The 15,088-nt window shown below is 44.6% G+C and overlaps 1 protein-coding gene across 1 annotated transcript in view; it reads left to right on the top strand.

Annotated features, from left to right (window-relative positions):
• ASTN2 (astrotactin 2) overlaps nt 1-15,088 on the top strand; it is a 986,509-nt gene that overhangs the window by 554,526 nt on the left and 416,895 nt on the right. Inside the window, exon 11 of the mRNA XM_033858475.2 lies at nt 343-493. Coding sequence (XP_033714366.2) covers nt 343-493 — 151 coding nt within the window. The remainder of the gene's footprint in view (nt 1-342; nt 494-15,088) is intronic.

The raw sequence follows: 15,088 nt of genomic DNA, 5'->3' as shown, positions 1-15,088 counted from the left end.
CGGAAATTCCACGGCGGTCCAGTTGTTAGGACTCGGCACTTTCACTGCTGGGGCTGGGGTTCGGTCCCTGGTCAAGGAACTAAGATCCCACAGGCCGTGAGGTGCAGCCAAAAAAAATACAACAACAAAAACCTAGACTATCGTCATGTCACGTGATGATACATCTATTGAATTTATTTCTTTTTGTTTTTCTTTACTTCTTATTTTTTAAATATGTATTTCATTTTCTTCGTTGTAAGTATAATAAATGATGATCTCGAAAGTAATAAATGCACATTAAAATTATTTTTAACCCAATGATACAGATGTCTCTGGAATTTAACCATCTCCTTTCTCTCCAAGGGAAGAAGCCATGCTGTCCACATACTTTGAAACCATCAATGACCTGCTGTCCTCCTTCGGGCCCGTCCGTGACTGCTCTCGGAACAATGGGGGCTGTACTCGAAACTTCAAGTGTGTGTCTGACCGCCAGGTGGACTCCTCAGGATGTGTGGTAAGTGCCATTGGCCTATGAACGTGGTGCTGGCCCAGGTGCCAAGGCTACATGCTGGCGGCCCCTCCCTGTGAGGGGCAGCTGGTCAAGGAAGATCATGCTACTCCTAGCACCTACCTCTGTGTCCTTCAACACACCAGGCTGCCTTGGTTTCCTCATCTGCAAAGCAGGATAATGAAACTTACCTCCTGGAAGTGTTGGAGGAATGAAATGAGATATTAGAGCAATAGTACCCAATAGGTAGGTCCTTGAGAGCTCCTGGCCTCTGGTTCACCAACACCCCAGGCCTTGCGCCTGCCCTGCCCCGCCCCACCGGTACGAGATCCGCCAATCTGCTGCAAGCTCTTCATTGGATTAAGGGTCTGAGGGTGTGGTCACTCTCAATCCCCAGGTAGAACAATGAACACCTTTGAAGGAGTTCTGTTTACACATCTCCAGAAACACCTCTGGATAGGATCATGTATAAAGGTGCTCAGGATGGAAATGAGCTGGGGCCTCAGCCCTCCCCAGTGTATTCACACTGGGGTTTAGCCTTCCAGGAAGCTTACAGTCCAGTTGAGAGGGAGGTAGGGCCTGCCTTATTTCTGTGCACTCAGTGGGGAACATGTCACCTGTGCAGAAGAGAAGTTTCAGCTGAGACCTAAGGTTTGTAGAAGGCTTCCTGGAGAAGTTGGTGTCTTAACTGTCTTCAAAAGATGGGTCAACGTACATTCGGAGAAGAGTGGGGATGGCCAAGGCAAAGCCATGGAGCAGGGCTGGTGGCCTTGTTTGCCTGGAGCTTTAATATCAAATGTGGGATAAGGACACAGAAGAAGACATGTGAGGATCATTGTTGCTTATAGAAGAGGGTCCTTAACTGGGTGATTTGTTTTATAGGAATGACCAAGGGTGCTTGTTTAAAGTGCACATTCCAGGTTCCACACTAGAAATTTTGATTCTATAGACGGGTTTCTGTCCCAGGAATCTGAATTTGTAACAATGTAGTGAGTGTGTATATGTGTGAGACATGGGAGTGTGTTGGAAGCACACTTGGGAAACATTGTCCTCCAAGCTGAACACCTTAGCCGGGTATTCAGTGCCTTCTTGATCTGGCCCCTTTCCAGCCTCGCCATCACTTTACTTCATTCTCCACTAGAGCCAAATGGAGCTAATTAGTTGTTTTTCCTGAATATACTTGCCACCAATGTGGGAAGCAGAGTGACTTTCCAAGGTCTCACCACAAGGTGGCAGGATGGAGGCCCAAGAACATGTCTCCAATACTCTCAGTGTTATAGCCACTTTGGGCTGCTTTCCTGAGGAGCTGAGAAGAGACAGCAGCAGAGAACCTTGGGAAGAAGGCTGGTTTGAGTGAAGTGGGCTTACGCCCTGACTTGGTCATTGGCGAGCTTTAAAATCTGTGTTGACCTCATTAGCCTCAGTTTCTTAATCTTTCAAAGAGAGCAATAGCTCTTGAACTCACAGGTTTTCTGAAAAACCAAAGAATGTAACTGGAAATTATTTGAGATTTACCCAGTGCCATTTGTGTGTGATGTGATGAACGCCACAGCTACTGATGTATTTATGTAGGCGATATGATATGATATTTGGGGCCACAAAAATTCAAGAGCACCGTGTATTTAATTTCCTATAGTGCTTCTACAACTGAATTTTATTTATTTTCTGCTCCATCCATTGGCAGTGGAAACGTAATTCTAGTCAGTTTAGGTGTGCTGCCTCCTACCACTTCCTGAATGTCTAAGTTCAAGGGGACTGAGTTACTTGTAAGGCACGGGAGTGAGGGGATGCCTGATGCTGGACCATAACCTCTCAACTCTAGTACCTGCTGTCTCATCTGGCCCTTGTCCATCACGCTCCTTCCTTTCTGGCATAAGCCAGGACCTCCCTGTTCCACCTGATTTATAGGTGCATGGTCCATCCTGGCATCTGCTGCCGGTTCTCTTCATCCCCACCACTTGTCATTTGAGGCCATCTGGTTTTAACCATTAGATAGCTTACCCACCCTATTGAGGAAATGAGGAACGTCCAGCAGCTCTTCTACACAACCCTCAGGACATGAGGGTCTGAGGGGAGCTGGCCGAAGCCCTCTTGATCCAGACAGACCGTGAAGGCATTTGTAGATGGAGGCTTTCGTGGCAGAGCCCTCGACCACATTTACTATCCACTGGACACTATCTGGCAGGTGAGACACAGACCCCCCCTTTGCCTTCAGAGCCTTCAAACCCACCTGATTTTCTGCAGCCCTCGTCCTTTCCAACCACCCATGTCATTAGCCTGGTGGGAATAGAGACAGGGTCTCTTTAAGAAGGTCGTCTTGCTTGACTTCCAACATTGCTCTCTTCCCCCCAGATCAAGTAGTCTTTATGGGTGGGAGGGAAGCCACTTCTCTAACAGATCACAGATTCTCCCTATTATTACTATTATCATTATTCCTTCTAATTAGACCTCAACTTCTGAAACCCAAAATTAAAAAAAAAAAGTCTCCTTCTCTTGCTTGGTGTTCTGATTCTGCTGTGCTAACCTGCTCCTGGGATAATGGGTCCTCAGGCATGCAGCTGCCCACATTGGGGAGGGTCATAGGATGTGTGGTAGGCAGAATAATGGACCCCCAAGGATGTCCACATTCTACCGCCTAGAACCTGTGAATATGTTACTTTCCATGACAAAGGAGAATTCAATTCACATGTGGATTTAGATGCTAATAAGCTGAATTTTGAAGAGAAAGATTATCTTGAGTTATCAGGGATGAGCCCAACGCAACCAAAGTCCTTAAATATGGAAGAGGGAGGCAGCAGAGGCATTCAGAGCTATGCCGCATTGCTGGCTTTGAAGACGGAGGAAGGGGGTTGTAAGTTAAGGAAAGTCTGTAAAAGTTGAATGAGGCAAGGAAATGGATTCCCTCCCCCCCAACTAGAGCCTCTAGAAAAGGGATGTAGCCTTGTTGAGACTTTGAATTTAGCACACTAGGCTTTTTTTTACTTCTAACCTGTAGCACTGCAAGATAAATTTGTGTTTCTTAAACTGCCACGTTCATGGTAATTTGTTACAAGAGCAGTAGAACACTAATGCAGGTGAGCACTAATATGGGAAGGGAGGTTGATCCTGGAGATAATATATAAAAAATTATCCTGTTATTTTGATTTTTAATTATTTGCAGGGAGACCCTCACCTCTTGACCAGGGATAGAGAAAGTAAAAGTGAATGAAGTATCAAAAGAGGGAGGGAGGGAGTCTTGTGTTCCCCTTCAATGTGCTGAAGGGTAAAAAAAAAAAAGTTATCTATCAGAAGTGGTCTAAATGTGACAAACATAATGATGTCAGCAACGCACAGCTTGAAAAGTCAGCTATGGTTCCATTTATTCTGTATGGCCGTATAAACATTGCAAAATTCTAATCAAGATAGAGGGCAAAACCAAAGAAAACCGTAAGCACTTAATCATGATGATACCCTGTAGAGGATGTGCCCACCGTCTCTGAGTAGCTGCTGCCCCCTGAAGCATTTCACTGCCGCTGTTCCCTTGTGTTATTCTGGTTTTCCCAGCTCCAGAAGGAAACTTTTATTGGACTCAACCCCAGACAATCTGGTGATCAAAACGTATCCTCCTTAGCCCCTTTAGAAATGTCAATTCACAGCTCACCGTCAGTGTTCCAATTTTCTGTTATTGTGTAATAAACCTGATTTGCGGCAACAGGGATGGACCTAGAAATTATCATGCTGAGTGAAGTAGGTCAGACAGAGAAAGACAAATATCATATGGTATTATCTATATGTGGAATCTAAAGAAATGATACAAGTGAACTTATTTACAAAACAGAAACAGACTCACAGACTTAGAAAACAAATTTATGGTTACCAGAGGGGAAAGGTGGGGCAGGGGAGGGATAAATTAAGAGTTTGGGATTAACATATACACACCACTATATATAAAATAGATGATCAACAAGGATCTACTGTATAACACAGGGAACTCTACTCAATATTCTGTAATAAACTAAATGGGGAAAAAAATCTGGAAAAAAATATCATATATGTCATATATATTGTATATATGACATATATATCATATATATGTCATATATATGTCATATATATCATATGTCATATATATGGATATCACTTTGCTGTACACCTGAAAATCACACGCTGTAAATCAAATATACTCTGATATAACATAAAAATTAAAAAGAGAAGTTCTATTGAACAGTGGTTATCTAGAACACAGTTTATAGTTCTCATTTTTAAAAAATATGGCTGTATGAAGATCATACCTGATTTTTAGAGAATGTTAGTAATTTGAAAAATTAATTACATTAAGAAAAGAATGAGTTAAAAAAAAAACAAAACTCTGGCTTAAAACAACTAGTTTGTTTTGCTCACAGTGTTGTGGGTCAGGAATATGCAAAGGGCTCAGCTGGGTGATTTGTCTCTGGTCCGTGGCAGGTAGTTTATCTGTAGCTGGAGGCTTTGCTTTCCAGAGGACCCCTTCACTTACATGCCTGGTTCTGGGGCTGGTGTGGCTTACACTTGATCCTGGCTCTGTTAGACCTCAGCTGGGTGCATCTCTAGAGCACTTGCCCATGGTGTCTCCATTTGGCTTGGGCTTCTCATGCCGTGGAGGCTGGATTTGCAACGGAAATATCCCAAGATCAAGTGCTCCAAGAGCCTAGGCAGAAGCTGTACATCTTCTTAGCACCTAGCCTCAGAAGTTCCAGGACATCATTTCTACCACAATCTATTGGTCAAACAGGTCATTGATTTCAGCTCAGATTCAAGGGAAATGAACTGGACTTCACTTGTCCATGAGAGGAGTAGCCATCTTTAATCTACCCATTTTCCTGCAGCTTGGACTCACAGACCAGGAAGGGACCCTGGAGATCTTATAACCAAGCCAGCACCTCTCCCACTATACAGACAGGAAAACAAACGGCTAGAAAGATGCAGGAGTCGCTCAAGTTCATGTAGGGAAGCAGTACTAGAATCAAGATATGATCACAAAACTCCTTCCATGCAGTTGTACCTTCCTAGGTCATGGTCTTTTAGCATCATCGTTGCCACTGTAGCAGTCCAAATATTGACTTGGCAACACTGTATCCAGCACTGTGAATGTAACAGAGGATACAAGAACAACAGCCCTGCCTTGTTTCATAAGCTAGTTCAGAAGGCAAGATGGACTTCAGCAGGGCTGCAGCGTGACCTTCACGCTGCAGCATGACCTTCACGTGAACAGGTCACTTTGTATCTCTGCACAAGAATATCCATCAGGGCTGACATGAGCACCAGAGGGAAGGGAGGGGATGTGGGAGAGAACCAACACTCATTGAGCACCTACTGTGTGCCATTTCACTTATGTTCATGGCAGTTCAGTGCTTATAACCACCCCCTAGATGGGTATTATTGTATCCATTTTACAAAAGAGAAAAACTAGTACTATAAGAGCAACCATCCTCACAGTGACTGTGTGCCAGACATGATTCTAAGTGATTTGCTTATTTTAACCAATTTAATTCTCACAGTCATCCTATGAGCTAGGTTTTATGATTATCTCCACTTTACACATGAGAAAAATGAAACTGTCTGGTTGGGAACGGGAGTATGGGGAAGAGCACAAAGGAGTGTGGGAAAAAAGGGCAGTGCTAGGAGCCTTCATAGAAATTTAGGACTGAAAGAGGTACAGAGATTTATACACTTGCTGGACCCTATAGAGTGATGGTGTCTTTTAGGAGGTGTGTCTAATGTCAGTTTCCAGCCCTGCCTCTGAATTCCAGACCAATCCCACTCTACCCCACTCCCTGCAAGTCACCCAATCACGTTCCCACTTCCTCTTCTCCCTCTTTTTTTTTTTTTTTTTTCCCCACTTTGACCTAAAAAGCCATCTGGCCTCCCAGGTATTAGGAAGGACCAGAAGACCCCTGATTGCCCTTGAAATGCTGAGAGGCAACAAAAAAAATGCTGCCTTTTAAAAAGCCAAGATGAGTAAAGTTACAAATTTTCATTTAGTACAGGCCAGGCCCCTCTTGGCACCACCAGGGAAGCAAAGACTGACATCTGGTTCAGTTAGGGAGAGGGAGGCTGCTTCTTTCCATTCCTCATGTTTTCCCCTTTCAGTGACTCAACTGGACTGTAATGAAAGGAAACAAAACTCAAGAAGAGCGGGGAGCACAAGTGATGGGAATCAGAAGAGTGAGAAATCACTCTGAAACACAGCCCAGGCCCTGCTGACTGGGAAGCCCACCCCAGGGTGCCTAGCTTCCTGCCCTTCTGTACGGGCAGAGCAGGGCTGAGCCTTGGTGGGGTCTGGGCCCTGCCAAGTGGGTCTTCCTCCCCAGAAATGGACTCTCCGTCCCTGCAGGTCAGCGACAAGGGGGTGTGATGGATTCATGGTACAAGCAGGATAGGTTTTGCCAGGGTCCAAAATAGGAGGAATGACACTTGTCACATTTTTCTTATTAAACGTCTTCATAAACATGCAGTCAAGAGGCAAAGCATCTTTATGCAGACTCTTTCAGAGATGCTTGGTTTGGGAAGCAGGATTTAAAGGGTGAAGCATTTTTTTGTGGTACGCGGGCCTCTCACTGTCGTGGCCTCTCCCGCTGCAGAGCACAGGCTCTGGACGCGCAGGCCCAGCGGCCATGGCTCACGGGCCCAGACACTCCGCGGCATGTGGGATCTTCCCGGACCGGGGCACGAGCCCGCATCCCCTGCATCGGCAGGCGGACTCTCAACCACTGCACCACCAGGGAAGCCCTGAAGCATCTTTTATATGGTATCCTCATCAAAGTGCCTTCTGCTCAAACAGGTCCATAGACAGATAATTGTCTTTTCTTTTTTTTGTTTGACAAATCATTTTATTATTGTTTGTCTCAACAATATACACTGCCCAGAAAGTACCACATGCGTATATGGTGTGGTGCGTGTAAAGAACCTCTTCCTTAATGGCTTCAAGGAGATACTTGCCTTGTTTTTAATCAGTTTTATTAGTTATCTGTTTTATACATATTAGTGTAAACATGTCAATCCCACTCTCCCAATTCATCCCACCACCACCGTCTCCCACCGCTTTCCCCCCTTTGTGTCCATACGTTTGTTCTCTACATCTGTGTCTCTATTTCTCCCTTGCAAACTGGTTCATCTGTAACATTTTTCTAGATTCCACATATATTTATTAATATATGATTTGTTTTTCTCTTTCTGACTTACTTCACTCTGCATGACAGTCTCTAGGTCCATCCACATCTCTACAAATGACCCAATTTGGTTCCTTTTTATGGCTGAGTAATATTCTGTTGTATATATACCACATCTTCTTTATCCAGACAGAGAATTTTCTATATGCACCTCTATCAGTAATACTAGTACTGATGGCATTAATTAATAAGGAAATCATTGCTATCAAATATATCAATGATAGTCTCACTGACGGAGATGCCTCTAGAGAGTGTCTGAGTGCTGATTACAGACCAGGCCCTGGGATAAGTGCTTAAAATGCATCATCACAGTGAATAGCTGCCTGATGAGATGGGCATGATTACTACTCCTGTCTTGTCCGTGGGAAAAGGGATTCAGAAAGCATGAGAAATGTGACCAGAGCATAAATTCAAACCCAGGTCTATCTAAATCCAGAGCTACTCTCTTACCTCATCAGATGCCATTTCCAGAGGCTGAGGATAGTTCCCCAAGGATAAAGCAAACGTCCCCATGTCAGGGAGCATACAAGGAGGGGACACTTCCTTCTCCCCACGCTCCATCAATGTCCAGGGTTCCTTCTTCCTCGTATGTATCCAGGAGATCTGGAGGAAGAATAAGGGAGTGAGTATTGGAAAAAGGGAGAGGCAGTGAAGGAAGTTTCCAAAGAAGGAAATTGGAGCCATGCCTCTTGACTCAGTGCCCGTACACAAGGCTCAGACTTGGGGAGGTGAAAAGGAAGGGTGTTCTCTTTCAGTTGGGAGCTGTGCCTTTGCATCTTTTCTTTGTGAACTTCAGATAAAGCCCTCCTCCCTTCTGCGTATGGGGATGAGGGGGATGCGGTTTGGGGTTTCCAAGATTATAATGTGTGGCATTCTCTTAAAGCCTGTGCACCCTTTTATGACATTAAACATTATTCCTCCCATGACATTTGAAGCTGTCTCTATTTTTTCCCCCTCATTTTATTTATTTGGAACCCAGATTTGCTGGGTCTGATGGTATTTCTGGTAAGCTGGTTTTATTGTGTGGAAGTCATTATCTGTTAAAGTCGAGGAACAGCTCCCCCCCCCCCCTTCCAAGGTGATGGGTTTTACCCTTTGCTTCCCAGAAGCATGGTATGGAGGAAAAGAGCCCCAAATTGGAGGCAGGGGATAGAAGCTTCAGTCCTGGTTCTGCCACCTGTTGGCTGCAAGCTGGAATAAATCCCTTCAGGAAGGCGGTGGCCATCTGTGTGGACCGCATGCTGGACCCAGAGAGGAAGCTTGGGACCAGCCTGGGGAGGGCCCAAGGAATTGCTAAAGGCCCTGAAATCTCATGACATATGTTCCCAGAGGGCAGTGATTCTAGCATTGGAAAGATCTGAGGGCAGGGACAGACAGCATGGGGTGGAGGCCAGGGCTTAACTCATTGGCTGGTGGGGAAAACAAACACAGAGAGAGGGATGGTTGGGGGGGGCGCATCTCCATCCCTTTGCTTCCCTTTTGTAAGCATCTCTGGAGTCATCATTGACATTTTAATTGTGTTTCATGCACCTGCATCAAACACCTTTTCACCTTAGGAAGGTACCACGAGAGAGAATGTATTTCCTCCATCACCTCTGCCTTCAGGAGGTCACAGTTTCTGGCATCAGAGAAACCTGGGCCCAAAACTCGCTCTGTCACTCACTAGCCGTGTGACCTTGGGACAGATTACTTAAGGCCTCTGAGTCTTGGGTTCCTGCTGAGTAAAATGGGATAATAATACCTGGCAAAGCTGAGATAATGCATACACAGTGGGCCAGCACCTGGCTCTAAGTAGGCGTGAAGCATCATCACTATTATTATTATCATCTGATGTCTCACGTAGGGATGATGAGGATGGTGGTGGCAGGGATGATGAGAGCTCAAATTGTCTGAGTGCTCGCTGTGTCCAGAGCCCCTGACATGGTCTCCTTCTTGTCCCTTTCCTTATAGGTGGGAAAACTGAGGCAGGGAGAACATAAATGACTCAGGTTCACACAGCTCTTAAATTCTAGAGCAGACGATTTCAGCCACGCATGCTGATGCCGGAACTCTCATCCTTAACCGAGGCAGATTCTTCATAAACATCATTTGTAGTGGTTGCCTGATTTCTGTGGACAGGAATATTCCATCATTTATTTTTGTCTTATTGTTGGACATTTTGAGTGTTCCAACTTTATTATAAACAATGTGCTCTGAGCATCTTTGGGCAGAAGGCTCCTTCTGTGTTTTATTTTTTTCTAGAAGTCTGTAAGGACGGTTTCAAATTGCATTCTTGCTCCATGATTTTGGTGAAGGTATGGGATGGATTAAAATAAAAAGGAGGAGCTGTCTCTGGTTTTCTAACCTTTTCCTCTTTGGGGTGCTGGTTTTTGTTCTGTATCCAACTCAAGAGTGTTGGGCCGAATGGGCCCTTGAAGAAGGGAGTGATAGAATAAAAGTAATACGTTAGGAAGTAGAGCCTGGTGAATTGTGCAGAAATGCATGTGGAAGAGAGTCCCAAAGCAGAGGAATGGTGCAGACAAGAGTAAATGAGGCAGCAGGGCTGTCATCTCGATGAGGACATGAGGGGGCTCAGAGGCAGTGACTGCAAAGTTCTTAGTGGCCATGCTGAGTGCTTGTGAGGAAGGATTCCATAGCTGTTGGAATGCTGATAATTAGACAGCTTTTTCTTAGCTCTGAAATGGGAACCTTTAATAATTGTGTTTGTCTTAATTATAGTAATTGAATTTTGGCATTTATAAGGTATTTTACCCCATCCAGTTTTCAATCTTCTTTTTATTTTTTTTTAGTTTTCTTTTAAGTAACTCATGCTTATTGTAAAATCAAATAAAACCAATTCAAACACTGATGAAATGTATAAAGAAAAAAAACAAAACAAGGTCCTCTTTATCACTTACTTTAGAGATAACTGTGCCACACTTTGGTCTATATATATATCTTCCTATACATTTTCCCCCATGCATATGCAAAAATAAATAAGAATTTATACGTGTAAGTTTTTAAATGGAAGCGTAAAAAGTATACAGTCGTGTCCTTTTGGGGTAACTTTATATGTCAGAACTGCATGTATTTACATATGCTTTTCAAAGAGCATTTCCCTTTCTTCTTTTTAAACTGGCTCCCTAACTTGGTCTTAACCGTACGTAAACCCTTTTCCTTATGTCAAAAATTAATATGAGCAGGCTTCCCTGGTGGCACAGTGGTTGAGAGTCTGCCTGCCGATGCAGGGGACACGGGTTCGTGCCCCGGTCCGGGAAGATCCCACATGCCGCGGAGCAGCTGGGCCTGTGAGCCATGGCCGCTGAGCCTGCGCATCTGAAACCTGTGCTCCGCAACGGGAGAGGCCACAGCAGTGAGAGGCCTGTGTACCACACACAAAAAATGAGCAAACTGAGGCCAGAACACATAAGAGCAATGCTTGTCTTGAACCCAGGTGTCCTGAATTCCAATCTAGGACCCTCTCTCTTCCACACGTGTAGTATCCTTCTTTTATTTTTTATCATCATTCTTTTATCTTGTATCATGGGTCTTGGGATAAGTGGATGAGAAATGATGTCATCGTCATTATTGTTGTTAATTTGAAAAGTTATCTTTGTTTTCCTGTATTCTCCAGCTTCTTCCTGAACCCTGCCTTCATAAGTCTTCCCCCACCAGCCCAGATACTCTTAGAGACCATAAAAGTTGTCCAGGGATGGCAAACGGTTTGGAGCACAGGAAAAAGAATAACTGGACTCCTGCCACCAGCCACGATCATGAAAGCTTTTAGTCTTGAGGGAGCAAACAGTGAGAATGTTTCATAAAACAATCATTAGCCTTTCTACTCACTGAGAAAATAGCACCCGGATAGAGTTATATATGTTTCTTGGGAAGTGGGCTAGTTAATCAGAATTCCAGTCCAGAGGAAAGAGCAGACTTGGCTGTGATACAGACGTGGGTTCAAATCACATCCCTTTCACTGGGAAGTTGGGTGACTTGGGGCAAATTGCCGAATGTATCTGAGCCTTCGTTATCTTGTCTGTCCATAAACTAGGAATGGCCCTTGTGCCTTATAATGTTGTTGGCTGAGCCCAGTTTGAATAGCTGGGTACCAGCCAGACACAGTGATGTAACCTCACTTGCCAGGGCCAGTACCAATTGGATAGAGAGGAGCTTGGTGAGCTAGGGACCTGGGATCCTCTTCTGGCTTCCACTGAGTGAAGAACTTTTTTTCAACATCGTTGGAAGGAAAGGTGATTTCAGGAGCCCACTGTCCTGGGGATGGTGTAGACCTAGGTTGTAACATGATCCTCTGTCTCAACGTGGCTCTACTTACTGTGCGTTCTTAGCTAAACCCCTTATGCTTTCTACAAACTCAGAGACTTTAACCTGATTCTCTCTGGGGCTCTTTCCTTCCCTGCAACGGTCTGTAAATCAAAGCTGTGCTTGCGTCCCTAGAGGAAACAACCCAAAGATCAGCCTATGCAACAGCCACTGGGACTTGTACCTTTCCCCACCCTCCCTTGGAGAGTTGTTCTTTTGTACACAGTAAACCTTAGGGAGAAGATGGGGTCCTCCACAGGGTGGAATTTCAGGCAGGAGTGTTGTAGCCAACCTCCATGATTCTGGTGTTGCCTCGTTTAGATAATGAGGCATCTCAATTAAAAACTTATTTGTTTCAATTATAAAATTATATGCACATATTAAGAATGTTTAGAATACAGAGGGAGGAAAATGAAGAAAAATATCACCCATAGTTATACCACCTCCAATAATCACCATTAACATTTCAATATTGCCTTTTAGTAGCTTTTCTACATGATAGAAATTTTAGCATAATAGAAAGTTTTGCATAACTGAAAATTTTGCATAATATAATTTAGCAATTTTATTATGAAATATAATAGAAATGTGGAAAAATGAGTAGAACATTCCATGCCGTTTCATCAGTAGTAATTAAGTAATACCCATCTACCCATCACCCAGGTCAAGAATTAGAATATCGCCTGCATTCCACAAGCCCTCCCCTAACACACCCACTGTTTCTCTATTTCCCGTTTTAGCTCCTCTTCCCCTCTAGACCTTCATGCTAATCAGGCCCGTTATATTTTCTTTATAGTTTTCACACCTGTGTATACATAGAACAATTTATTTTATTCTTCTGATTGTTGGTGGTGGATGACCTAGCATCCAACACACCTCATTAAGATAGGTAAAACTGATCTTCTTCTTTGGTTGAGGCCAGAATTGGCTATCAGCTGGTTCACAGTTGTATTCAAACTTGAGCTGCATTTACAATGTAACCTCCAAGTACCTACTATATGTAGGACACTCCGTTAGGCTCCAAAGTTACAGCAATGAACTGTGTCTTGGCAGCAAAAAGCTCACCATCTGTTTACCTGGCTAAAAATCGATGCTCTGGTCCTACCATCATGAATCACACGTGGATGCTTCCTTACGGCCCAAACACGCAATATACGTTCCCCTAATGATTCCCTCTACTGTAGACTCTGGCCTAGGCTGTTGCTTCCTGTCCTTTGAATCTTTGGCACCCATATGAACATATTAGTTTTCTTTTTTCCAGCTGGTCCGAAACCTTGCAGGCTTTTCCTAGGGCATACTTCAAAATGTTACATCCTGGGTTCATCCTGGGCGAGAGGAAAAGATTTTAGGCAGGGGATGGGGTTAGAGAGAGAAAAAGAACAAATGTCTCTGAAGCTGCTTGTAAGTGTAACTTTAGATCTTGGAATCCTCACAGCACCCCAGCCAAATGCTAGCACCATCCCCATGCTGAGAGTGTGGAAGCCAGCTCAGGAAAAGAGGTGGCGTACCCAGTGTCCCTCAGATGGGCATGGGTGGCATTGGGATCAGAACCTGAATCTGAGGGGCTCTGGTAACCTTGATGGAAAAGTTGAGAGCACTGGTGGGCGGATGGGCTTCCTGGAGCACAGATCCGTGTTGCCGTAGTTGATGACTATTGGACAACGAAATGTCAGTGTTCTCACCTGCACAGCTCTGCACTACAATGTGGGATGAGGGGATAGTTCAGTGGGATTGGACTGGTGTGTGCTTAGCCCAGGGTCTGGGTGATATTTCGTACTCAGTAAATAGTAGCTAGAGGACAGAGTCAGACAGACCATTGGGGAGGTTGTGAAGTTAAAGTCGTGAAGGATGCTGCCGTGGGGCTTAGTGCCCTGCTGTGGGTGGCAGGGATGTGAGAGCATCAGAGCTGATGCTTAGTTCTCAGCGCTTGTAAATTCCCATCCGCCCACCTCCATTCCCAAAACGCTGGATTGGGGAACCTCAGGGTCCAACATATATGACATCTGTCTCCATTCTGGGGTGGACTTTTTTCCTCCTTTCTCTTTTTGCTCTCTGCGACACACACAAAAAAATAAAATATGCAAACTGCCCAAAATTACACTCAACATACGCTGAAAAAATATATACCCACAGAAGCATATGTTCAATGGCTGCTACTCCCTGTGTTTCAAAGCCAACTAGCTTATAAAATCATTCTTCACGCAGAGTCCGGGTGATCAATGAGGAGGTGCAGTGTGAGGACGCAGCCTTTAGCTGCAGATTGAGTTTTTAGTTACAAAGGATGGGGAAGGGAAACCAGCCAGTGAAACCCAGCAGGTACTGAAAAGTCTGCATGTCCAGCCTGTCCTATCAAGGACCTGGCTGTGGCCCTGGGATGTCTTGCTCTTGACGAGGCATGGGGGTGGATAAGAGGGGATTCTTTGGAGTCAAGCCGTGTGGGTTTAAATCCTGACTCTGCCACTTACCGTGTAGTATTGGGACAGGTTGCCTTAAACCTCTTTGTTTTAGTCTTCCAGTATCGAAAAAGGGGTTATGTAATAGTACCTACCTTTCATGGTCATTGTATGAAGAAGTACAACCAAAGGGTTAAAGAAACAGACCCTGGTGCTAGATTTTCTGTCTCTGCCACCCACTTACTGGTGATGTGACCTCGGACAAGTTAACGAACCTCACTGTGCCTCATTTTCCCTATCAAAGTGTGCATGATAATAGCTTCCACCACCGAGGAAGAGATGAGTTAATGCATGTTCACGGCTTAAAATGGGACCCGGCTCCATCCTAAGTGCTCAGATCATGTCCAAGGCCATTTTCCTCAAGTGCCCCCTTGTACACAGGTCTGAAGCAGGCATACCTTGTCAAAATGCCCTTTTGCTCTGTGCCACTCACAGAGGAAAGAGGACAGGAGGCTTCTGAAAACTAAAAGAAATCCAAGCATCTATAGTGTAAACCTGGAAAAAGCCATCTCTCTTCTCCAAGCCTGTTTCCCATTTGTGAGTGGTGAAAATAATAGTACATCCTTTTCTGAGTGGTGGTGGAGATTGGATAAGATACTCTACCCTAGCAATGTGTCTGGCATGTGGGGAGAGCATCATCAATGTCCATTTCCCTCCCTGTG

The sequence above is a fragment of the Tursiops truncatus genome, chromosome 6 (genome assembly GCF_011762595.2).
Source record: "Tursiops truncatus isolate mTurTru1 chromosome 6, mTurTru1.mat.Y, whole genome shotgun sequence".
NCBI classification, from domain to species: domain Eukaryota; kingdom Metazoa; phylum Chordata; class Mammalia; order Artiodactyla; family Delphinidae; genus Tursiops; species Tursiops truncatus.
This window is presented reverse-complemented; position numbering and strand designations above follow the sequence as displayed.